Source organism: Aspergillus undulatus, assembly GCF_047715775.1.
Source record: "Aspergillus undulatus strain CBS 261.88 unplaced genomic scaffold BDV17scaffold_19, whole genome shotgun sequence".
Taxonomy (NCBI): domain Eukaryota; kingdom Fungi; phylum Ascomycota; class Eurotiomycetes; order Eurotiales; family Aspergillaceae; genus Aspergillus; species Aspergillus undulatus.
In genome coordinates this window covers 285,498-308,138 of record NW_027396623.1, presented here as the reverse complement: position 1 = coordinate 308,138, position 22,641 = coordinate 285,498, and the positions used below count along the sequence as shown (strand labels likewise).

The 22,641-nt window shown below is 50.6% G+C and overlaps 8 protein-coding genes across 8 annotated transcripts; 5 read left to right on the top strand and 3 right to left on the bottom strand.

Moving 5' to 3' along the window:
- Nucleotides 1–1,128: 1,128 nt before the first annotated feature.
- Nucleotides 1,129–1,694, top strand: BDV17DRAFT_59247 (uncharacterized protein). Its single transcript, XM_073764826.1, has one exon. The coding sequence runs from the start codon at nucleotides 1,294–1,296 to the stop codon at nucleotides 1,636–1,638; it is 345 nt and encodes a 114-aa protein (XP_073616445.1). The 5' UTR covers nucleotides 1,129–1,293; the 3' UTR covers nucleotides 1,639–1,694.
- A 57-nt stretch (nucleotides 1,695–1,751) lies between these two features.
- On the bottom strand, nucleotides 1,752–2,996 carry BDV17DRAFT_290614 (uncharacterized protein; the record flags this gene model as incomplete). The annotated part of the gene is made up of 1 exon (XM_073761950.1): nucleotides 1,752–2,996. The coding sequence occupies one exon, from the start codon at nucleotides 2,994–2,996 to the stop codon at nucleotides 1,752–1,754; it is 1,245 nt and encodes a 414-aa protein (XP_073616444.1).
- Nucleotides 2,997–4,313: 1,317 nt separating this feature from the next.
- On the top strand, nucleotides 4,314–5,167 carry BDV17DRAFT_59226 (uncharacterized protein). The gene has a single exon (XM_073764824.1). It carries the CDS (start codon nucleotides 4,421–4,423, stop codon nucleotides 4,925–4,927), a length of 507 nt encoding a protein of 168 aa, XP_073616443.1. The 5' UTR covers nucleotides 4,314–4,420; the 3' UTR covers nucleotides 4,928–5,167.
- Nucleotides 5,022–7,672, bottom strand: BDV17DRAFT_59232 (uncharacterized protein). The gene is made up of 3 exons (XM_073764825.1): nucleotides 7,086–7,672; nucleotides 5,412–7,013; nucleotides 5,022–5,360 (listed from the first exon to the last, which is right to left on the bottom strand). Exons 1-3 carry the CDS (start codon nucleotides 7,346–7,348, stop codon nucleotides 5,117–5,119), a joined length of 2,109 nt encoding a protein of 702 aa, XP_073616442.1. The 5' UTR covers nucleotides 7,349–7,672; the 3' UTR covers nucleotides 5,022–5,116.
- A 2,352-nt stretch (nucleotides 7,673–10,024) lies between these two features.
- On the top strand, nucleotides 10,025–12,470 carry BDV17DRAFT_261367 (MFS transporter). The gene is made up of 4 exons (XM_073757649.1): nucleotides 10,025–10,565; nucleotides 10,645–11,763; nucleotides 11,824–11,902; nucleotides 11,953–12,470. Exons 1-4 carry the CDS (start codon nucleotides 10,156–10,158, stop codon nucleotides 12,115–12,117), a joined length of 1,773 nt encoding a protein of 590 aa, XP_073616441.1. The 5' UTR covers nucleotides 10,025–10,155; the 3' UTR covers nucleotides 12,118–12,470.
- Nucleotides 12,471–13,023: 553 nt separating this feature from the next.
- Nucleotides 13,024–16,548, bottom strand: BDV17DRAFT_59198 (uncharacterized protein). The gene is made up of 2 exons (XM_073764823.1): nucleotides 16,374–16,548; nucleotides 13,024–16,217 (listed from the first exon to the last, which is right to left on the bottom strand). Exons 1-2 carry the CDS (start codon nucleotides 16,389–16,391, stop codon nucleotides 13,164–13,166), a joined length of 3,072 nt encoding a protein of 1,023 aa, XP_073616440.1. The 5' UTR covers nucleotides 16,392–16,548; the 3' UTR covers nucleotides 13,024–13,163.
- Nucleotides 16,549–18,641: 2,093 nt separating this feature from the next.
- On the top strand, nucleotides 18,642–19,615 carry BDV17DRAFT_261359 (uncharacterized protein). Its single transcript, XM_073757648.1, has 2 exons — nucleotides 18,642–18,664; nucleotides 18,788–19,615. Exon 2 carries the CDS (start codon nucleotides 19,354–19,356, stop codon nucleotides 19,522–19,524), a length of 171 nt encoding a protein of 56 aa, XP_073616439.1. The 5' UTR covers nucleotides 18,642–18,664; nucleotides 18,788–19,353; the 3' UTR covers nucleotides 19,525–19,615.
- Nucleotides 19,616–22,627, top strand: BDV17DRAFT_261357 (putative AAA family ATPase GCN20). The gene is made up of 8 exons (XM_073757647.1): nucleotides 19,616–19,977; nucleotides 20,032–20,757; nucleotides 20,814–20,894; nucleotides 20,951–21,254; nucleotides 21,310–21,483; nucleotides 21,528–21,614; nucleotides 21,667–22,135; nucleotides 22,199–22,627. The coding sequence occupies exons 1-8, from the start codon at nucleotides 19,915–19,917 to the stop codon at nucleotides 22,548–22,550; spliced, it is 2,256 nt and encodes a 751-aa protein (XP_073616438.1). The 5' UTR covers nucleotides 19,616–19,914; the 3' UTR covers nucleotides 22,551–22,627.
- Nucleotides 22,628–22,641: the final 14 nt, after the last annotated feature.

Genomic DNA, 22,641 nt, shown 5'->3' with positions numbered 1-22,641 from the left:
GCAGGTCAAGCAGCGGAATGCAGAGACGTGGTTCCGGTTCCCAAGTTCGAGGGTTGAGAGGTGTGGAGTCCGGGCCGGGATAGTAAGATGATAAGTTGACGACTCAAGGACGCCGACTGCCAGGGCAGCCTACTATATCAGAGCACACCGTGGAAGTGGCACCTGTACTTAGCATCAGATGCGGGTATTATTATTTAGTGGCGGACCGTAGAAGCTCTATCCCCGCGCAAGGTGCGCGCGGTACCTTGCGATTGTCTCTGTCTCTGGTCTCTGGTGCTACAAGAAAGACGAGTATATAGGCATGGTAGACCTGCTGGGATCGAAGCGACGAGGCGCAAAGTATAGCCGCCTCTTAACTGACCAAATGGGAAGTAAGTTGAAGGCTCGAAAGCGTGCCTAAGCCTGCTTGCTTTTTTGGCGCGTCAGTTGCAGGTGAAGGACAGGCCAGGCCACGGCGCGGGGCCATTGACGACACAGCGACAACGTACCAGACGGAGAGGGACCAGGAGATCACTGCCAAAACAGACGGTTGACTCAGGAGCAGAGCAAATTAAAACGGGCAGCGCGGGCAACAGACAGACATGGGGTAGAAAGAGAGAGCGTTCATGTCAAGTCAGAAGAGAAAGGGGGAGGAGGTGGAGAGCTTGGGGAGCTGGGCCCGGCCCAATCACCGCCGCAAACGAGCCCACGTTGCCTGCCCTGTGGTAGCGCTAAGCCTGCAGGCCCTGGAGAACAGTCCAACCACCGCCGTCTCTATTGCAACGTGCGCCGCTCACTCAAGCCTGCTCGCAGTGCTTGGCCTTACTTGTCTGTTCACTGTGTCCAGCACTCCGGCCTGGCTCGCGTCTGTGGCTGGTTCAAGATTGAGGTACAGATTGGACCTAGAATGATGTCACCAATCACGCTGTCTCTTGAAAACAACGAGCACGGCTCCTGTGCGATCTTCGCTGGTCGAGGCGATTAAGGTCATCTTAGATCTATACTAGCGATCCTGGTCTCCAGTAGCCTCATCTAGATGCTTGTTCCTCCTCGGCCACTGATAGGCCGGCGGAATATACTCAGAGTACTTCCGTTATCCTTCTCCAGCCGCAGGCAAAGCTATATAACATGATACGTTCTTCATCATTCTCAATGCTCTTATATCACCGATATTGACAAGCTTGGCTTGGGTCTATGTTGTATTTGACGTCCTAGCTAACTTATACAGCTACCGGTACATCGGACCAAGAACCGAGGAGCAATGCCTCCCGCAACAAGGCAATATGTTCAGGCACGAATAACAGGAACATACGGATGGATGAAAAAGGAAATGACAGGTCTGGCATGGAAAAGAGAGCAAAGCTCGAATGTGGCCCTCAAAACGCGCTCAACCGAAAGAGCACATGGGCGGTCATAAGTGTACAAGGAGACAACAAAGCAAAATACACTAATATAGCGAAAGATAATCGAAGGGATAAAGAAAGAGAGCGATTGAAATTGGTATCACATTCAAAAGATAAGAAAAGAAAAGATGTAAATGGGACTCGCGCGAGTTTGACGGGGTCAACGGGTACCTGCTCGTGTTTCAATGATATCAAGCCCCAAGAGCGCCCCAGGCCAGTATACTCAGATCCGAAGCTGTGTAAGGATGAGGCCTGATCTCGACACTGTCCATTCGGTGGCCGGCCTATGCGAACAATAGTTCGTACTCAGACCCTGCCGAATATATATATATATATATGAGAAATCAAAAAGAATCCTTTACATCTGCTTCAGAAGTTCTGCGCGATTCCGGCATTTCCTTGACGAGGGAACACGGACGGGTTCTGGATTTGCGTGTTGCGGCGTGCTTGGACGTCCCGAATCACTGGCTGGCCACCGTATGGATCGCTGTATCCTCCGTACTGTTGCTGCGCATCGCTGTAATCGTAGTAAGGCCCACCTGGGTGGTTGGCCGACATGTGACTTTCCTCTGAGATTTCCGAATGATTACCAGCAGAGTAGGCAGACGACGCGTTGGATGGACCGCGGTTGATATCGGTAGTGCGCTGGTTGTTAGCGGCAGCAACAGGGGCAGCGCCCAGAATGCCATAAGGCTCGGTCTCTCCAAGAGCGCCATGGCCATCAGAGTACTGAATGGTGCCATCACTGGGAGTAGCGGTATGATGGTAACCCGGCTGGCTTCCGGCTTCCGACATTGCTAGTCCAACCCCAGCACTGCTTGACAGATTCGTAGACGCTTTGCGGCCGGCCGACGTCGTTCCCCATCCTCGGTATCCTGAATTATCGTCCGCACCACCGCCCATAACAGCGGGCAGTGTCGGGTCACCGTTCGGGTTGAACCCATACTCCTCAACCTCTTTTCTGCGTTCCTCTTCCGCAATCTTCTTTGCTTTATGTCTTCTCCAAAGCCACAAGCCTACTAGAACAAGAATTGCGACAGAAACAACTGGAACAACTACCGCGACTGCGATAGTGCCGCCTGCTGAAAGTCCGGAGTCGCCAGTGTCTGTTTCCGTTGGTGCAGCACCAGATGACGGATCTATCGTTGAAGAAGCGCCCCCATCACCCGTTGTCGTAGTTGGCGTTGGGGTGTCTGTGATGGTAATGGTCGTTGTGGTCGTTCCAGAGGTGATTTCTGACGTAGAGGGAGTTGGCTCTTCAGTGGCGGACGTGGTCGAATCTTCGGTAGTGGTGGTGCTCGAATCGGTGGAGGTTGTAGTGGTAGTGGTAGTCGTGGACGGGGGTGTGCTTTCGGTCGTTGTTGTAGAGGTTTCGGTAGGTTCTGAGGTATCTGTGGTCGAAGTTATTGTTTCGCTGGTGCTTGTCGAAGTCGGAGACTCTTCAGTTGACATTGGTGCTTCTGAAGTAGAAGTCGGCTCCGTCCCAGTCCCAGTCGCAGTGTCAGTGTCCGTTGGCGACAAAGTGCTCTCGGTAGACTCGGTATCAGTAGGTTCGGTAGCAGAAGTGCTGGTCGGAGCTGTCGGTTCCGTTTCAGTGGTAGCACTGGTTGGCATGTTTGGGTTTGGTGTTCTCATGATGAGGGGATTTTAAGGGCACTTCGCGTTGCCCTGTAGAATCCCACTTTTATTTCTGGCTGTCCTGAGATACCGGAGATGAGAGTATCACTCCTAAATAAATCTCCTTCGAAGATCGCCTTATAACTGAATCTATAGAACGGATCCGCGGATCCATCAAGTGGCGATGCGATGTTTGTCCGTGGAATACCCGAAAGGCAGATATTCAGTAACCAAAGTCAACAAAAGTCAATTTCCCGTTCCTGAGTAGCGAAGACAGACTTCCATCAATTTGCGAGATTTCTATCGGAAAGGAGTGCGAAATTTGAGGCGTAAAAATGAATGAAGATATTAAATGTTTGATATGCGTGAATTCAAGTCGATTGTTTGCGGGATCGAAGGGCGACGCAACGCTGGTGCTGAAAGCAGCCTGGCTGCAACAGGTGATCAGGGGTGAAGTTGACAAGAGAATCTCAGTCCAGGGACACGTATAAGCGTCGATCAAGCCTCACGTAAATAACGCGAAGGTTCTCATATTAAAAGACGGAGATGTCGAACATAGAAGGGAGGGAGAATCAAAGGGAACGGATCCGAGAGAGAGAAGGAAAAGAGAAGTGAGAGAACCAAGAGGAGAGAGTCCGGTCGGGAGCGACTGAGCGAGTGAGATGAGATTGAGATTGAGCGGGCGTGGAAAAGTGGGGATTCTCCAAGAAAAGCGCGGCGTACCAAACCTGTAATGACAGTCGGCCAGGCACTGCATCCTGTCTTTTATTCTTAGCAACAGCCCGCCATTCGTTGCCTGCGCGCTTCGTATTGCCAACCAAAGTTTCCGAGTAAAGTTACCAATAGCCGCAGACCTGGTCAATAATATGGGGTCCAGACTGAATCAAAAGAATTCAATTCCAGTTCCCAAGCTGCCTGCATTTACATTGCAATAATATCTTATCTTGTAGGCTGCAGATGCACCCGAGACAGTAGTTCATGCCCTCTTGGCGTCCTGACATCGGGAATACGGTATCCCAGCGGCAAGACGACCATCGCACTCATCCTTTTTACATTGCCTTCCTGCCATTGGTCCTGCCCAGTTCAGAAAAGAAAGACAAAGTAAGCTTGAGCAATAATGTCGCTGGTTGCAGGGTTGCAGAGTAGTTGCAATGAAACCCAAGATGACGGAATTGTCTCAATGAGAGCCCCACTGGCCTGCCGCATTTGAGTTGCGCCCCTTTTCTGTTCAACCTGAGGCTTCAACTCATACCTTGTACGTTCTAGGATCATCAACTGTAATCTCCTCGTCAGCCTGCAGTGTAATATACCTTACAAGAAGTCACAAAGATGTTATCATCATGTAATAATCTCGCAATAGACGACTACAACCGCACCAAGGCATATCTACTACTGTGTGATAACAGTGGAGAACCAGGAACATGTTCATAAAAGATTGGTACCGAGTTCCCCGAATTCAGGTTTTACCTTCTCCGGCCAGGCTGGATCAAAGTTCACAAATCCATGGAAGATCTGGTCTGTCCTACAGGTATCTACCAAGATACGTGACCGCTTGGATTGATAGGACGAGCCGGGTTCTGCAGGTGTGGCTCGGCTCAAGGGAAAGTTCAACTATCCATGCCCCATGGACGTCTCTTCTCCACGACAAGTGGCTGTGCTTGTTCGAGCCAGAGGGGAAACAGACGCCGTCAGGTTCATACGGGGAACGGAGCGAGTGTACAGAGAAAGGGTGTACGAGGTTTGGAGAAAGAAAGAGGTTCATTTGTGGCATTCCAGGTTTGGAAATGACCGCAGAAAAAGCCCAAGGCATGGTAGGAATAATAGTAAACTCCAAACCAAAAAGACCAAAACACACATTTGTCTGCCTTCGCACAGAAGAAAAAACAAAAGCAATGATATACCGTTTATATCCGACTCCCGATAGATAAGATACAATAAAGTAGAAACAAAAGCAAGCAACCAGCCTGTTGTATGCTATGTACGCAATGGGGGGTGAATAGATTACCAGTAACCCAGATTTCACAAGAGGAGCAACAGTAAATAAGTCGATAGTACAGCTCGTAAGATGGAATGCAATCTCCAGAACACAGTGGAAAATCGTTACAGGGTTGCAATATTTATTGCCGCATATCCCATGTAGGACGGAGGTTCGACATCAAGTCACCCTTGGTACCAACAGTTTCCGGGGGCAGGCGGCTGACACGGTAGGCGCCATTGCGGATGTTGTTCAAGTGCGCTGCTGAGACCCCTGTCCTCGTGCTGCGAATGCTGCCAGTTTCGCTCATGGTATCCTGGGTCTTGAAACGAGGGGGAGGAGCGAAGTCCAGATTGCCGAAAGCGCCTGACTTCCGTAGTGCATGTCTGCAGAAGTTAGAAACAAGAATTCATACGTCATGGGGTAGGGGAACTTACGGGCTAGGCATGGGTGCCAAATCATCAAAAACAGATACAAGAGGTGTGTGGGCTCGGACCGTTGGGCTGTACGGCCGTAACCCACCGAGAGGCGTTTCAGGGCGGCCGTCCTTCTGATCCTTGAAACTCGCCCCAGGAGCGAAATCAATGGCTGCCATAATCGCATCATCCTTCAAGAGATGGGGAGATGGGAGAACGTTTAGGGGCGCTGGCGGGGGTGCTGGTCTGCGCGGTCCGCGGGGACCAGGGAATCGAGCCGAGGCCGAGGAGAACGCGCGCGGGCCAGGTGGTTGGAAGCTTTCGCTGTATCCACCGACAGAGCCCGAAGTCATATGGCGAGATGCACCTTGGAATCGAGGAGGCGCACGTGGCGGAGGAGTCATGGCGCGACGAGCCACTGGTTCAGCGTATGGCGCCGGTACAGCGTCATAGTACTCCCCTGTTACTGGGTCGTAGATATAGTCGTCGTATTCCGAATAGTAATCAGCGCCATAGTCTTCGTAGTACGTCTCTCTTTGGCCAGCCTTGCTCTCATCGAAGTACTCCTTGTAGAATGATCGGATGCGATTGGCACGCTGCTCGGGGTTATCAGCCGGGTCCTCTGGTGGCAAGGGGCGTAGCCCCAACGTCATACGGCGAGTATCACGGCGGGGGTCGAGCTTGAGATTAGACGCTGGGGGCTCCTCTGGCAATGGCGGCATTTGCTCTTGAGCATGACTCTCCTCGCGCGCAAACTCGTTCGCCTTCTGAACGTTTACTGTTGGAACAACCGGGTGCGAGTCCCTCTTGTCTCCATAATCGCTAGCGACATCACTGGAAGGCAACGATATCCTGGGCATTGGAATCGGTGTATCGTTTAGAGAAGCAGGATTGGTGTCGGCATGACTGGAATGCGCGGCCTGTGGTGAGAAATCGAATCGATGCTCGGGAGGAGAGTTCGGGGGCGCCGCAGCACCTGTAGGGGAAGCATTGGCAGGTCTGTCACTCTCGACCATCGATTCATTGATTGATGTCAAGCCTGGTACATGGACAGGGCTGGGACTCCTTGGAAGGTTCAATTCGAATTCTGCGTCACGGCCCTGAGTTTGGTTAACCGGGCTTGGTACATTGGGTTCACTGGGCGGGTTGTAGAGAGGTGGAGAAGAGCGCGAAATCCTTTGAGCATTTCCCAATAACCCTTGGTTCATATCGTCACCATAGGCACCTCTCCGTGTTGAACCAGCGACGCTTGCTGCATCGTCATACCCTCTTCGTTGCGAATAAACTGACTGGGCATCATTTGAGAAATAAACTTGATGTGCTTGCCGATACTTGTCATCATCCGCTAAAACCGACCGCGGTAATGAATTCATCGACTCCCTCGAGCCGCGCATGCTGGGAGGCAGCATATAAGGGCTGGGTCCTATGTCGAGAGAGATTCCCTTCATGTGATTGGTTCGTGAACCGTCCTTCTCCTGCATTCCAGATCTACCGCCACCTGTCGGTAGATCCATTCCGAAGTCGAGAGATTTGTGCTTGTCATTGGCGTCCTCATTTCGAAGTTTCTTGAGATTTCTTCGATGGAGAAAAATCAAAACTATGATGGCACAGACGATTGGGATGCTATAGAAGTGTTAGGCACGAAAGCTGGGGAAATCCAGATAAGAGGATTATCAGGGCACGGTGGAGACATACACTGCGCCCAACACTACTGGTAACGTTGTATTGCTCGCTGTGCTAGTGTTCTTTTCACATCGAGCAGAGTTATCCCCAGGTGCACAGGTTTCGGTTCGGCCTGACTCTTCCGTGGGCATTGGCGCTCTTTTCACCATGGTCGGGGCTTCAGGCATGAGGAGGTGTGGCGGTCGGTTGCGTGGCATAACGTCCGCATCAACGTGAACGGCGGGGACACCCAAGTAATGGATATGGCGATGTCGATGCTGATGGTGTCGATGCATGATTACTAGGCCTTAGATGGCACGGATGCCAGAAGTAATCATGAAAAGTAAACAACGGACACGGTCGTGCAGGTCAGAGTCCCCGAACCATCAATTCAAGCCACCGTAGTACGACTGATCTATGGCGATTGTTCTATTCCGGGGCAACGAATTTTGGTAACAGAGATGGAGGATCTGGCAAGCCAGCCGACTAAGCGACGGGATCAACGCCGAGTCGATTTAGACGCTGGATAAGGAGTGAACGGAACAACAGGTTCCAAGAACGAGTGGCAGCCAGCGGCTAGGTGCGATGCTAAATGAGTGGCTGAATATTGAGAAATCAATATCCGGGGATTCGAGAAAAGAGCGACGAGCAAGGGTGAGGTGGAAGAGGAAGGGTAAGAGGAGAGAGGATGAAGCGAGAGGTGAGAAGGGAAGCGTGAGGTGAGCGACCGCAAGCGCCCCGTTGGGGGTCTAGTCAGGTATATGGAGTGGACTAATACAACTCGGTACAAGTCCGTACAGATAGGTGGCGGTCTAGAAGTGTGTTGCTTGTTGATGAGCAGCGCCTGCGTGTGTGCGTCCCTTTCGGCTCTTTCCTCCTGTAAGGGCTCTTAGATACGTTTGTTACAGAGCGATCCTCGATATCTAATTCGATTGGGCTCTCATATTATCTGACGTTCAGGGTTTTTGAGCTTCTGCTCGGCGAACGTCTCGCTTCCAAATTGGCTAACCCCTGAGCCGTGATGGGCCATTGAGAAATGGAGGAGGGTGCAATAATCACTCTCGCTCCACTTCCCCTCTTGTATTTCGGACGGTTTCCTTCAGATAAAAAGCGATTATTGTTATTGTCATGCCCTCGGGACTCGCTGTATCCAGGGACTCGGTATGCCATGAGTATTTGTACAATTGGATTCCCCTGGACCCTGCGTAACATTCCTTTTTTCTCTTTCATGACCGAGTCTCGTGTCCCTTTGAAGCACGGAGAAGCAGAGCGCCAAGGTCTCAGGCTGGATCCCGTCCCCTGAGAGCCTACCGCTAGAAATGGTCTAGCGTCAGGTACCTCTTTATCCACTGGCCAATAGCATGCTTATCTGGGGTGCTAGACTCGGCCTGTAAGAAATCTTCCATTCCTTCGATAGCGGAGTTGACACTGATCTTAACTGATCTTGTATACGATCGCCTACCATCATACTGAGAACTGGATACCTCTGCAAGGTATTATTGACTGTAACTTCTCTGTACTCGTATAACGGACATGGAGAAGAACAGGTGCTTGCTATTTTTACACATCCAGGTGTCTTGGGCAGGTACAGGGAATCGCTGTTGATCCCGTGAAGCCAACTCAATCAAACTTGAGACGCTAGCGCCACGCTGCTTGTTTAAGACTTGTCCCACGCTCTTGGCAAGCCTTCAACACCCCCGGTCACAGCTTGTCTAGATTATGAATCACCTATTGACGTCTTATCATGGTGGAGCGGCTGAATATCGGTGACCCTTATTCCCTCATGTCAAGTTCAACATCAAACTATATATCCTCGACGGCCTGGAGTCAGGGTCCTTTCTTATCCAGGTCTCATTGTCCGAATCAATTCCTCCCTGGCCTAGAGGCCAGGGGGAATTCTCAAGGGCACGTTCGCCGTGTAGATGAAGCTGGGGTTTGTTGAAGATGGACGTTCGGACTACTTTCCATGGGCGTTTTGCGGCTCGACCGCACGTGCTATCCTTCGTATAGTACGTACTCTTCGCGATACAATCAGTAACTATTGTAGTTTTGATGATATGGAAACATGCGCTCTAAGGCCTACGGCTATTCAGCTCGAGAGGCTCCAGTTGACAAAATGTTAGGTCGCAAGCTATGCTTGTCGCCATGGGTATTCAATATATTATTCCAGGAAGCGCGGAATTTGAGCAAAGACATATCCTTGATCCTATCCGAGCACACCAATCGTAGCTTTCACTAAGCCTGGGACGTTCCGAGCTCCAATTACCAACTGCTGGCCACTCTGTAAACAATCTACGATGCACATTATTCCAGCTTGGATACAGCGTAAGATAGCCATTTGTTGTATACAGCGGTATGACGTCAGAGGCGGGCAGATCTCCAACTGCAAACAGCGTTCTGCAACTGTTCAAGCGACAACTTGTTGATTGGCAGGTGGTTATATTAACTTCTGGCAGTTAAGCGAGCTCTCGAGATAATAGGGTACTCGATACTGTACTTGAGGGCTTCGCCGCAGCTGAGAAGTGGTTTACTGAAGGTCGAACGTGCCTGCACCATTGCATGAATGAAAGGAACCTAACCCAATGCGGATGTTATAGAGTGCGCCTCAACTTTGACCTGAGCTTAATTGAGACCAGCGAACAGGATGAGAAGCAAGCAACTGAGTGGAAACACTGGCCTTGGATGTGTACATACTTGGCCAAAATATGAAACCAGGGAAGAAGCGGAGAAATCCGAGTCCCATTGCGACGGTCCCTTAACTTGGTATAACAGCCGGCGAACCAGCAACGGTGGATATATGCTCAGCTCATGAACATGAATTGATGCCCAACTCGACGCTAAGTGGCGACTCATATTAGAAAGCTCAAGAAATAGTTCAGCGCTAGAAGCTAGTCGAAGGCGTTGTTGGATGCCAAAAGCTAAAACGTAAAAGTTTTCTGGGCCCGGCAAGATATCCGAACTGCTACAGTAACCGCATATATACCCTGGAGATCCCCACTCTTCTTCAGCCAGGCAGCTCTGTTTTCATCTGTTTCTTGTTTCTATATCTCTACCGTCTGTTCAAGAAATATATGCTATAACATATGCTATAACATTTATCATCATGGATCTCGAGAAGGGCGAAAAAGCCCCCCGACGCACTAACGACCCCAGCCCAGACAATGGCAGCCAACTTCATCGTATTGAATCCTACTCATCCCTTGACACCTCGAGCGATGACGATTCGGACTCCTACGGCGATGTTGACCGCATGGCTCGAACGCAGACAGCGCAGACTCAACCCGGCTATGGCCTCGAACGCCACCCTACAGCACTGAGCCGTATCGCAACGCAGCGAAGCCAGCACAGTGCGACAGTTGGTACATTAAGGACTCGTCCCTCGAGGAAGCCCCTTCCTGAGTTTGGAGCAGGCAAACCGTACCCGCCGCCGCTGCCAGAGAGGGAAGAATATGTGGTGGAATTCGCCGGGCCAGATGACCCCATGCATCCGCAGAATTGGCCAACTCGCAAGAAGTAAGAGAATCACCTAGCGGAAACTATATACTCTAAGCGCTTTCCCGTTTGAGGGTGGGACTAACATGACCGCAATTAGGGTTATCGTTTCAGCACTTCTTGCCTTTACGACCTTCAATTCCACGTTTACGAGCAGTATCTTTTCCGCTGCCAACAGTGTAGTATCCTCGAAGTTCAACGTTTCGACCGAAGTGGGCACTCTAGGCATGTCATTATATGTTCTCGGATTTGCATTCGGCCCTACGCTTTTCTCCCCGATGTCAGAACTATTCGGCCGGCGGTTACCCATCCTTATCGGCGTCTTTGGATTTACAGTCTTTCAATTTGCAGTTGCCACGGCCGAAAACCTCCAAACCGTTATTGTATGTCGCTTCTTTGGAGGATTCTTTGGGGCATGTCCCATTGCTGTCGTGGCGGCTGTGTTTTCCGACCTTTATGACAACCGTCATCGCGGCTTTGCTATCACGATATTCACCATGATGGTCTTTACGGGCCCGCTTTTTGCCCCATTCATTGGAGGATTTATTACGGAGAGCTATTTGGGCTGGCGCTGGACAGAATATCTTACAGGCATTATGGGAGCCGCCGCGTTCGTATTGGACATCTTCTTTGTGGAAGAGACGTACCCCCCGGTCGTCCTGATCAAGAAGGCCGAAGAGCTACGGCGAAGAACCAAGAACTGGGGCATTCACGCGAAGCAAGAGGAGGTTGAGGTTGATCTACATGAATTGATTGGGAAGAATTTCAGCCGACCCGTGCGAATCCTCTTCAGCGAGCCCGTTCTGCTTCTATTGAGCATCTATATGGCCTTCCTCTACGGCTTGCTCTACCTTTTCATGACGGCATATCCAATCGTTTTTCAGCAAATCCATGGATTCAATAAGGGCGTTGGTGGGCTGCCCTACTTCGGTCTCATCGTCGGTGAGATTCTCGGAGGCCTCTTCATTATCGCTATGCAGCCCTGGTACAACAAGAAACTAAGTGCAAACAACGATATGCCCGTTCCCGAGTGGAGACTACCGCCGGCCATCATCGGTGGTGCAGCCTTCTCAGGTGGACTCTTCTGGTTCGGCTGGACTGGATATCTAGCTAGCACTCACTGGATCGTCCCTACGATATCTGGCCTTCTCACCGGGTTTGGCCTGCTATGCATCTTCCTGCAATGTCTCAACTACATAATCGACACTTACCTTGTCTTGTGAGTTCATTTCTCTTGTTTTATTACAACGCAACGCGTGGGCTAACACACCATTACCAGCGCTGCCTCCGCTCTAGCTGCAAACAGCATCCTCCGTTCCATGGCCGGAGCAGGATTTCCCCTGTTCGCTCCTTACATGGTAAGCCAAACCTTCCCACAACCGACTTCTACAATGCTAACAAAAACCAGTTCAATGCCATAGGCGTCAACTGGACCGGAACGCTCCTCGGCTGTGTCGCCGCCGTCCTGATGCCCATCCCTCTCCTCTTCTACCTCTATGGCTCAAAGATCCGCTCAAAGAGCAAATTCGCCGCCGAGTACACTACCGCCATCAAAGCGGATGACGAAGAATAATCTCAGAATCCCTCGAAAACCGCTATCGTGGCATTTGAACCGAATTATATCACTCGATAATACTAATCTCCACGGCCGTTCCGCTCATCAAATGAGCCGATTGACTGATTTGGCTTAATCGATTGATCTTACAGCGTTGGACACAGAAAGCATATATATGGAAGGAAGGGAAGAGAAAAGTTTTGCTTGATTGGTTATCTATTCATTTCATATACCCTTTTGCATGGCGTAGCATGGCATGGGATGCATTTGCGGGCAGGTTTATTTGACTGTTTGATTCGATACTGCCTGGGCATTGGTTGGTTGCATTGGTTACAGCCTTTATTATTATTATTATTATTATTATTATTATTGGTTCATTGGGCGTTGGCTTGATAGAGCATTTGGTTGCATATATACACATACTAGCATACTATAGACTACATCTATTTGTTTCTACTATATACTTTCAGCAACTAAATTCGCAGTCAATTCCAATACAAACCCAGGAACCAACAGCCAAACATAATGTCTAGGTAGACTACGGTAATAGCCCGTTTATGAAATAAAGTATTTGAACAATATGAAGTCGTTTATTTTGATATCTTTTACCCTTTATCATGCACCATTAGACCTGATATCCGTTCCAGCCATCATACACCTGTTTATGACATAATAGAGAAAGAGAATGAGAACACCAACACTGCAAGACAGTCACAAGAACCTCCCAAGATACACAAGACAAGCCCGCGAGGGGTGGGTGACGCTGGATGTACACCAACACCATCAATTGTACAAAAAAGGAAAGACCTATGTGCCCTGAAGAAGGGAAAAAGTTAAGAGACCAGAAAGGAACTCCCACACCGTCGCAAAATGAGTGAGGTTGAAATGTAAAAATTGTTGACAAGAAAAGGGAAGAAGGGAAGGCGTTTGTATTAGATATTGTCGGTCATGTCGTCCCATATGCTCGGATGGATCATTAAACTTTTGGAAGTTGTACAATTAGACATTGAGGAAAGGGGGTATAATGCTGGTTTCATCGAATGCAACGTGAAAAGCCAATCGTCTCAACTAATGCAGGTCTCAAATTTCGAAAGATCATCATGCGAGGGATGCTCGAATATGCGACTGAACGGTGGTTGTGAGGGATGCGTGTTTTCTTCGGAACCATTCGGAACCCCCTCGGCCTTGCGAACCACTTCCTTTAGCGCGCGGGTTACGGCGCCGGCACGAGCAACGAGGTCGTGGAGAGATTGCGTGTCGAATGGAAGTTTTTTCGATCGCGGAAGGTGAGAGTTCATAGTGGTGGGGTCATGAGAGAGGCGTTGTTGATAGATCAGATCGAGGACGGAGTTTGCTTTAGTGGAAACTACCGTCTGGTCGAGACAGGTAGATGTGGCCTGTTGGGTGCTGGAGTTCTCGGAAATCGAGGCCTTCCAAGAATCTCCACTGATGCGTTTCCAATGATCATTCAACTGAGATGAATCACCCTCGGACTCATCGAAGCTGAAAGTGAGGGAGGATGGTGACCTGGGCGGCGATTGGTTGTTATCGTCATCATCTAGTGTTGCAAGATCGACGATTCCCTCAGCCTCCTTCCATAGTTCGTTTGACGGACCTCGAACGATATCCAGGAAGCTGGCTTGATGCCGCAGCCGCTTCAGCTCAGCGACCAGCAAAGTCAGCTCTTGAACCTGTCCAAATTGTCCATGAAGGCTAGCTTGACGCTCCATGATGGCCTTGGGCACAAACACACCCCGGCGGCCAGCATCCTTGTTCGGGTTGACGTTTTCGCTCATGGTATTTTCATTTTTATCCTTATCCTCGAACTCAAAATCACTGTCCCAGTCTTCACTAACTCCCTTGCTACCCAAGCCCCAGGTCCCAAACTTGCCGGACGACTGCCTTGACTCGTTAGAGGCTGTGGTCTCTCTCGCAACAGGGACGCTTTGGCTCCGGTAATGAAGGGTGCTGGACGGTTTTCGTCCGATTGCTCGACTGCCACGCATGCCCCGCCCATTCTTTCCATGAACAGTCCGCGGACGCCCATCAGGGCCGGAGCCCTCACGATCAGACTTTGATTGCTCAGACCAGTCAAAGATATTCATTCTTGGAGACGTATTGTGGGCGCCGCCATCAATACCATTGGATTCATGCTCGGCAGGGCCTCTCAAGGCATGATGAGTGTCCATCGTTCCTTGAGCATGGTTCCCAGTCGTATCCAGAGATAGTCCCCCAAATTTCGCTAGTGTTTGAGAAGGACAGATTGTTTTATCTCCAGGTAACGAAGCTACCATACTTTGCGAATCTTCATCATCGCTTAGGTCAGATGGGAACGATATTTCGCTGTCTCCCTCATGGACATCCACGAGGCTTTGCGTCACCGGTTTTAGCGAGTCCCTCCCGTTCAACTCGAGTTCGACGTCTGAATCGCGAGACTTGACTGGAGGAGGTAAGCGAGAGCCAGGAGAGGTGATGCCGTTCGATCTTGTGGGCGGCTCGTCAGAAATGGACGGCGGAAGAGTTCGGTCGAAAATCGATTCAATCCGCGGTGACTGGAAGCAAGCACTGTCGGTGGTAATATGAGTGCAGATTGAATCAAAAGCGGTATCAGTCATGAAGTCGGTTTCGTCTTCGTCGCCAGAAGTGAAGACCCCAGTGTCGTCAGAGCCGATGACGGTTGATGCAGGATCCGAAGCTGCAATAGAATGACGCTTAGGGCGTCGGCGAATTGAGCCGTATAATGAAGACAAAGCTGAATTGTCTGTTGAGACACGCTGACCAATTTCTCTATAACGGTGCTGGTCTGCGACGACCTTCGACTGTGGTCCAATGACCCCCGAAGAGAACAAACCCGGAAGCTCACTGTTCGGGTTGGTAGATGGCCGTCTAAAGACATTTGGATCTGTAATGTTGCGCCGTTCGGGTGCCCTGGGCGTAACCCAGACAGCTCCTTCCACATTTGCTAGCTCCGGTAGAGGGGTCGAAACTGCCCTCCTCTTCGGGCCCGTGAACGCGCCATCACGGTAAGCCCTAATATCCAGCGGCCCAACGGGTTCTGCTGGGGATTTCGGGCACGTTTCTTCGGATGAAGGTTGGCAAGTTTTCGTCTCCGGAGGACTTGTCTCGAGCTGTGGTGTTTGAGCAGCATCTGTGTTGAAAGGATCACGAAACTTGACTGGTGGGCTCGCGCTGCGCGTATCTGATTCGGCTTTCACCGAATCTAGGTTTTTGGTAATTGCAGTAGCCAGAAGAAGCGCCGGAGCGGTGTCGGTTTGTGGGATAATTCGTCGCACTACCTGATCTCTAAATTTTGTGGATGTCGAAAACCTACGGTCCCGTTGATCCGGCAAACAATCAGAGCAAGGGGCAAGGTAAGGTTGCCAGGGATCGTTTCCCGAAGGTTGTTTGCAGGGTGTGAGTTCCAGAAGGGGAGCGAGCGCCAGACTGGGCTCAAAACTTAGGCTGTGAGTTGGCTTGTGTTTGAAGGTCTCGGACCGTTGATAACTTGTTGCGGGTCTGCGTAGCGCGCTAGCTGCCAGTGGAGAAGATACTGTATGGGCGAAGAAAGGATTCGCACTCGAATGTTGCGATTTTGGACGTTTGACAAGTTTATTGGGTGCTCTGCGTTGGCTGGGGGTACGGGAAAACCCTGGGCTAGCCGGGCTGGCCGGTTCCGTAAACGATGGAGTGTCTGGATTCTGCAGCGAGGAACGTTTATCTGGTTGGAATGACAACCGCCGAATCCAAGATGAAGATGGTCTTCGGCCATGCGAGGAAGTCGGCGGACGTTCTTCGGTTCTTAAGGGCGGAATGGTCAAGGTCTGGCCACGGCGACGCAGTCTTATTCCTGCAAAGGATGATTTCCTGGGCGCACTTTCACCCCCCAGGTTCGTGTAGGGAGCGGCATCCCCTCGAGATTCTAAGAACTTAGAATTAACCGGAGATTGTATGCCTGCCGTTTCAACGGGGTTCGAAACTCGCGCGTCAAATGAGGGAGTCGTATCGGCTGCCGGTGAAGGAGCGTGTTGTGTATGGGTCGGATCTAAAGACTGCGCTCGTTCAACGCGACCGAGCGCGAAGCCGGTAGCTGCGATACCGACAGTGCTGATCGCACAAAGCTTTGTCGAATATTAGCGAGCTCAAAACATAACTATGGTAGGATAACACAGTTGTGCGGAAGCTCGAAACAGTATGAAGCGGGCGATATTCGGTGGCGGGGAGAACGGCGATGAATGCGCCTAGTAAGACAATTGAACGAAATATAAGCAACTCACCGTTGATACATGTTCCATACTCGAAGTACCATGTACTCCGTATCATGAGCTTAGATCAGGGACATCGATAAAAGGTGGAGGAGTTGACATCCCATCTGCATTGTCATGCACGAGGAGCTCAGGTGGCTGGACACATCAATTGAGATAGGAGTATCCGATCAATGAGGTTGGTGGGGAGCTCTCCGATCGACAACAAAGAAGCAACGGTATTCAACAAGGAGATACCGCAAGGACTGTAGCGACCGCCGGATATTCTCGAGCTCGAGAAGTGTGTGAAATTGGTGTGCTCTGGGGTGAGGGGGTCGTGACACTGAGCTCGGAAAGGCGAAGGAATGGAGGAAGATCGGAAAAGAATGTCGAGCACAGAAGAAGGGATGGGGGAGGAGAGAGGACAGCAACACCGAGAGGGCGGAAAGAGAGTCTTGGAGGACTTCCTGACCCTTTCGGCTGGCGATCGAAGAAGACGAAGAGGAAGAGGAAGAAAAATGGCAGACGGAGTGTCAGCTGGAGATCTGAGGGACGAGAGGCGGCAGAAGCATAGTAGAAGAAGGAATCATATCAAATCAACAAAGCCGCAGGTGGGACTTTGGCAGTGGTCACTTCACGTTAAGTTGGCTAGCTTGTGGTGGCCGGGAATGGAGCACGCTAGGAGTGTCCACCCCCAGCCAGAGACTCGATCTCTGAGTCCTTGACAGTCACTCTCGAGCTGTCGAGGGCAATAATTATTATTGGCAAACAAGGCCGACTTGTGTTTGATTGCCCATAGCCTCTTTACTATTTACTTTCCACAGCTCGAGCCTGCGATTGTACCCTAGGATTAAAGCCCTACCTCCAGCTCATGGTACTGGCACGCGGATGCGATCGCAGGCTTGATTGTTTATTTTTCCGAGCAATTTGACAAGCAAGACAAGGCAATCCCTGATGGAGCCCCGACAGCGCATCCTCCTGGACGGACCACTTCTTCACGGCAAGATGTAAACAAACAAGCGCCCTCCTTGAAGAACAACGAGACTAAGATCATCCTTGTTGGGCTAGCCAAATTAATTGACCCCGGGCTAGATGTGACTGAAGCATGGGCAGTCACGCAGGAGAAGATAATTGGGGGCGTTAGCGCACACGAAGCTGTTGCTAGGGATCCATACTAGGAGGATTTCCTTGCGGCACTGGAGCAAAGATGAAACCAGGGCGTTGCAGGGGTGGTTCAGCTCACCTGTTCTTCCTGCGCATCCCTTGTCGGCCATTGGTCCAGAACATCACCATCGTCGGCTAGCGGGTAAGAAGAAATCGGAGTATTGGCTATGCTTGTTCCCTGTCGATGGCTTCCTCCAGTGGTGCAGATACTGTGAACAGCTTACAAGTGACCTCGCACATGTCCTCCAACTCTGTCTGTCAGTGTCCGATCGTCACCTCATCGATATCGCTATCCTCGTCATCGTCGTGATTATTATGGGGCTAGGGCGGGATAGCTTCCAAGAAGTTGAACGACTAGACAGAACCATCCCCACTTCCCTCGATCTCGGCTCCGACTTGGCTGGCTGAACTTGTGTGCTGGCGGCTGCTCAGCGATGATGAGATCTCACAGATGGACGATCGCATCCAGGAACGGGGTTTTCTTGCGTGGAGCAGTCTGTTTTGTGTATTTAGCCTCTAGTTTCCATGGGTTCACCCAGGGCGAGCAATAATAAACAACAACCGGCCATTTGACTCTCCAAGGTTCGGTCTGCTCTAGTCCTCGAAACGTGCCTTCTCCGCTTCCTTTCGTAATTCCACACCCCGGCAAGACCGACCCTCGAGGTCCGCTCGAGAATGTGACGAGATTGAACCGTAGACCTATGCGTCTCCGGCCTGTGTCAAGTTGCCAACTGCCGGAGCAACGGGCTAGCGTAGTGCGGCGCGCTGAATATATCTGGTGGGACACAGGCAAATCAATGTGCAGGACATGAAAGCGCGAAGAAGGAATGCTAAAGATAAATCCTTGAGTTTTCTTTCGTGCCTTTTTGCCCGAAGGTGCGGCATGCAAGCATTTCGGGACGAGATTCGAGACCGGAGACCCTCACAAGCTCCAGCCTTAGTTTCCTCGTGGTCTGCCGGCGCTCTCCATTTCTTCTCCAGACCGAGTCTTCAAGTTTCCATCGTCATCGTGACGTAGTCAATCTCGTGGATTCGTCCCAACGGTTTTAGAATGCTGATGGCTCGATGAGCAGATCTATCTACTCCTTATTCTGAGCAGATTTTCATCGTGGTGTTACTACTCCGTACAGAGTACGGACTACGAAACTCTCTAGGATGTGGTGTGTTTTTTCCTGCTTTCCTGACATCCAAGTCTCCAAGAAGGAGCTTCACACTATGTAGAGTCTCTTGGCGAATCAATCCTCGATTCCCTCGCTTCTCCCCGATATGCTGACAGCGCCAAGTTGCCAACGCATTGCACAGCCTCCAGGAGTAACGAGTCGTATCGACACCCCGGACGAACTAATGAACACGATTGGCTGATTTGATCTGAACCTCCTGTGACTGCTGTCAGATCTAACTAGCGTTTCGTTTCCCTTCATTCTTTGCATCTCTCCTTGCCGTGAGCCGCCCGACTAGGTGTGCGCCCTGGAACCTTCTCCTGACTGAAGCTTGAAAGCAAACGCCCTTCCTTGCCTCAGGAACAGTATCAAGTCGAGGAGCTGAAACAAGGGCTGACTATTCTACCAATTTTTGGCACCATGTGTTCATCCCTTTTGAAGGCTCACCATTTCGCGATTTAACAGTGCCGATTCTGGATTCAAATGCTGTGCTTGTTACCCCTCGGTTTTATCGTCTCGACAACCGAGCACCGAAGGCGTCGGCTGTGCATCCTCCAAACGACACTAAGCTAGGATGACACGGCCTTGATTGACAAATGCCTGCCGCTGAGGATTCAAATATATAGGGAACCATTGTAGGGCAATCCCTGCCGTCGCGATAGCACTGACCGTTGGGAGTCCGGCAAAAAATGTTGTCCTCTCATCCAACGTTTGGACCTTCCCCGAGCAATTCTGAAGGATTCTGCACTATAAGGTGCCTTCCTGGTCTTGAGGTGCATACAGAGTGCCGACTCGAACTGGCGACAACTGAGCACAGTAAACGACGTACTGCAGTTCTTCGCTTGTATATAGTCACGTGAACAGAAAAACCACGTGATATAGAACCATTGCAAGTAGGTTGGATTATTATTAGAGGCTATATTCCTAGCTAGATGACATGGACATAGTAGCAGAACCCTGTCTGATGGGTGTCGAAATGACTTATAGTGAGTAGACATATTTTGCGAATGGTTGTAGGTACCGGCACACTACTGCTGCACAGCACTTTGACTGAGCAGAATCGCTTCTCCACACTTCCGCCACTTCAAAGTCTTGCGACCAAATCGACCTGGAAGACGCCGTAACTGCTCGACTCAACGTACGATATAAGAGCTCTCTGGGACTGTCTCTTAGATTGATTGCAGGAAAATAGTTTTTATCTTAATTGCTGTTGCCTGCTTCTCGGTCTCAAGCTCAAGGGCCCATCCAACATGGAGGCAGAACTGCAATCTCAAATTCCTGGTCTCGACCATGTGATCACGGAGTACTCGGTTGTAAGTATCTCAGAACTCATCAAGTCACCCGAATTGAAAGATAACACAACGCAGGGATATCTGACCCATGCTTCAAAGGCCTATGTTGCAGATGCAAACGCCCCGTCTCCAGTGGCCGAAGCCGCCGATATGGTCACGGAGCTACTCGTCTCTGCATCGGGCGACTTCTCCCCTCAAAACGAGGAGGCCATTCGCAACCTCGTAGAGAAGTTTGTTTCTTCACTCGGGGCCTCCGACGGCGTTGATACCGAGCGCAGACAAATGCCCTTTGCTGCCAAGAAGCTCGACCAAGCCATCAATGTCGGCGCTCAGCGGAATATGTCCTCGACCCTAGGTCTGGCCGGAGGCAACGTGGACCTCGAGTCCGTTGGAACGCGCAAGATGGAATCTCGCGTTGACCGCAAGAAGCTGGAGAAGGCGGAGCGGAAGATTCGCGCCAAGCAGGAGAAGAAGCAGATGAAAACTGTGCAGTACGAAGCATCTCGTCTTCTCAACGAGCCGGATGCCGCTATGTCGTACGAAGAGTTCTTTATGGCTGTCAACCCTCTTCATTTGGGTGCAGACTCTCAGGCGAAGAGCAAGGACATAAAACTCGATGGAATCGATATCTCAGTTGGTGGCAACCGCATTCTATCGGAGGCCGCTCTCACGCTGGCTTATGGTCGTCGCTATGGTCTTGTTGGTCAAAACGGTATCGGTAAGAGTACGCTGCTTCGTGCGCTAAGTCGGCGTGAAGTGGCGATCCCGAGTCACATTTCCATTCTTCACGTCGAACAAGAAGTATGTTTCCTTGCCTCTAAGTATGACACCTCAAATATAGAGCTAATTATCTACAGATTACTGGTGATGACACCCCTGCCCTTCAAGCTGTGTTGGATGCGGACGTGTGGCGCAAGCGTCTTCTCGCGGACCAGGAGGTCAGTCCGACACTGTCAGGTCATTAACTCTCACGCTGCCTGCTAATGTTATGTAGAAAATCTCCAATCAACTTCAAACCATCGAAGCGGAGAGATCCTCAATGGCCGATACTTCCACAGATGCTGCCCGGCTCGATCACGAGCGGGAAGGACTTGACATTACACTGAGCGATATTCACTCCAAACTTGCAGAGATGGAGTCAGATAAAGCAGAATCCCGAGCAGCTAGTATTCTGGCTGGTCTTGGTTTCTCCCCTGAGCGGCAACAGTATTCGACGAAAACTTTCTCTGGAGGTTGGCGTATGCGCTTGGCTCTGGCACGAGCTCTGTTCTGCGAGCCCGATTTGCTTCTTCTTGACGGTAAGTCAATGCTGTAATCTGGTACCACCAAGAACAAACTGCTGACTTGACGCAGAACCTTCCAACATGTTGGATGTGCCGTCGATCACCTTCTTATCGAACTACCTGCAAGGGTACCCCAGCACTGTTCTCGTTGTTTCTCACGACAGAGCGTTCTTGAACGAAGTTGCCACCGACATCGTGCATCAACATTCTGAGCGGTTAGATTACTACAAAGGAGCCAATTTCGGTAAGTCTCTCCGCGGTGCATTTACTACAGGGCTAATTGAACAGACTCCTTCTACGCAACAAAGGAGGAGAGAAAGAAACAGGCCAAGCGCGAGTACGAGAAGCAAATGGCAGAGCGGGCACACTTACAAGGTACACAATCACCATTTGAGCCGTTTCAGGCTACCTATACTAACTGAAATAGCGTTCATCGACAAATTCCGTTACAATGCTGCCAAGTCTTCTGAGGCTCAATCGAGAATCAAGAAACTGGAGAGGATGCCCGTTCTGACACCACCAGAGAGTGACTACGTTGTGCACTTCAAGTTCCCAGAAGTCGAAAAGCTTTCTCCGCCAATCGTGCAGATGACCGAAGTTACGTTCGGATACTCGAAAGACAAACTTCTATTGAAGAATGTCGACCTTGATGTCCAACTCGACTCTCGTATCGGTATTGTTGGGCCCAACGGTGCCGGTAAGACCACGGTGCTCAAGCTGCTCACTGGACAGCTCGAGCCTACTTCGGGTCTCAAGTCGAACCATCCAAGGTTACGCATCGGATTCTTCGCACAGCATCACGTCGACGCCTTGGACATGACGACCAGTGCTGTGAGCTTCATGGCAAAGACCTATCCTGGAAAGACAGATGAAGAGTACCGCCGACACTTGGGAGCGTAAGTCTAGCCCTACTCAGTAGTGATATGACCAGGTCAATCCACTGACATATATTTTCCTAGATTCGGTATTACTGGTATGACTGGTCTTCAGCGCATGGAGTTACTCTCTGGAGGTCAAAAGTCTCGTGTCGCATTCGCGTGCTTGTCACTCACCAATCCACATATCCTTGTTCTTGACGAACCGTCTAACCACTTGGATATTGAGGGTATGGATGCACTTTCTGAGGCGCTACAGAATTTCGAGGGAGGTGTCGTGATGGTGTCTCACGACGTGACCATGCTGCGGAACGTCTGCACCAGTCTCTGGGTTTGCGACAAGGGAACGGTGCAGAAGTTCGACGGTACCGTGGACATGTACAAGAAGAAGATCAGCGCCCAAGCGGACGAGGCTGGAGTAGCAGCAGCTCAATAATAAATAGGGCCCTAGAACTATTGGAAATGAAAGAATGTCTTTACGACGACTTTGAGCATGCGCTCGTATAGTGTCGGCATTTGATCTTTCT

What these genes read in the sequence shown, in the direction of transcription:
- BDV17DRAFT_261357 (XM_073757647.1), top strand. Translation starts at nt 19,915, where the DNA reads ATGGAGGCAGAACTGCAATCTCAAATTCCTGGTCTCGACCATGTGATC. An exon ending in TGATCACGGAGTACTCGGTT is followed by an intron (nt 19,978 to 20,031) that starts GTAAGTATCTCA and finishes AACACAACGCAG; the next exon opens with GGATATCTGACCCATGCTTC. An exon ending in CGATTTGCTTCTTCTTGACG is followed by an intron (nt 21,255 to 21,309) that starts GTAAGTCAATGC and finishes GACTTGACGCAG; the next exon opens with AACCTTCCAACATGTTGGAT.
- BDV17DRAFT_261359 (XM_073757648.1), top strand. Translation starts at nt 19,354, where the DNA reads ATGTTGTCCTCTCATCCAACGTTTGGACCTTCCCCGAGCAATTCTGAA.
- BDV17DRAFT_59232 (XM_073764825.1), bottom strand. Translation starts at nt 7,348, where the DNA reads ATGCATCGACACCATCAGCATCGACATCGCCATATCCATTACTTGGGT. An exon ending in CCAGTAGTGTTGGGCGCAGT is followed by an intron (nt 7,014 to 7,085) that starts GTATGTCTCCAC and finishes ACACTTCTATAG; the next exon opens with CATCCCAATCGTCTGTGCCA. An exon ending in TTGGCACCCATGCCTAGCCC is followed by an intron (nt 5,361 to 5,411) that starts GTAAGTTCCCCT and finishes TAACTTCTGCAG; the next exon opens with ACATGCACTACGGAAGTCAG.
- BDV17DRAFT_59247 (XM_073764826.1), top strand. Translation starts at nt 1,294, where the DNA reads ATGGATGAAAAAGGAAATGACAGGTCTGGCATGGAAAAGAGAGCAAAG.
- BDV17DRAFT_261367 (XM_073757649.1), top strand. Translation starts at nt 10,156, where the DNA reads ATGGATCTCGAGAAGGGCGAAAAAGCCCCCCGACGCACTAACGACCCC. An exon ending in ATCGACACTTACCTTGTCTT is followed by an intron (nt 11,764 to 11,823) that starts GTGAGTTCATTT and finishes CACCATTACCAG; the next exon opens with CGCTGCCTCCGCTCTAGCTG. An exon ending in CCCTGTTCGCTCCTTACATG is followed by an intron (nt 11,903 to 11,952) that starts GTAAGCCAAACC and finishes AACAAAAACCAG; the next exon opens with TTCAATGCCATAGGCGTCAA.
- BDV17DRAFT_59226 (XM_073764824.1), top strand. Translation starts at nt 4,421, where the DNA reads ATGTTCATAAAAGATTGGTACCGAGTTCCCCGAATTCAGGTTTTACCT.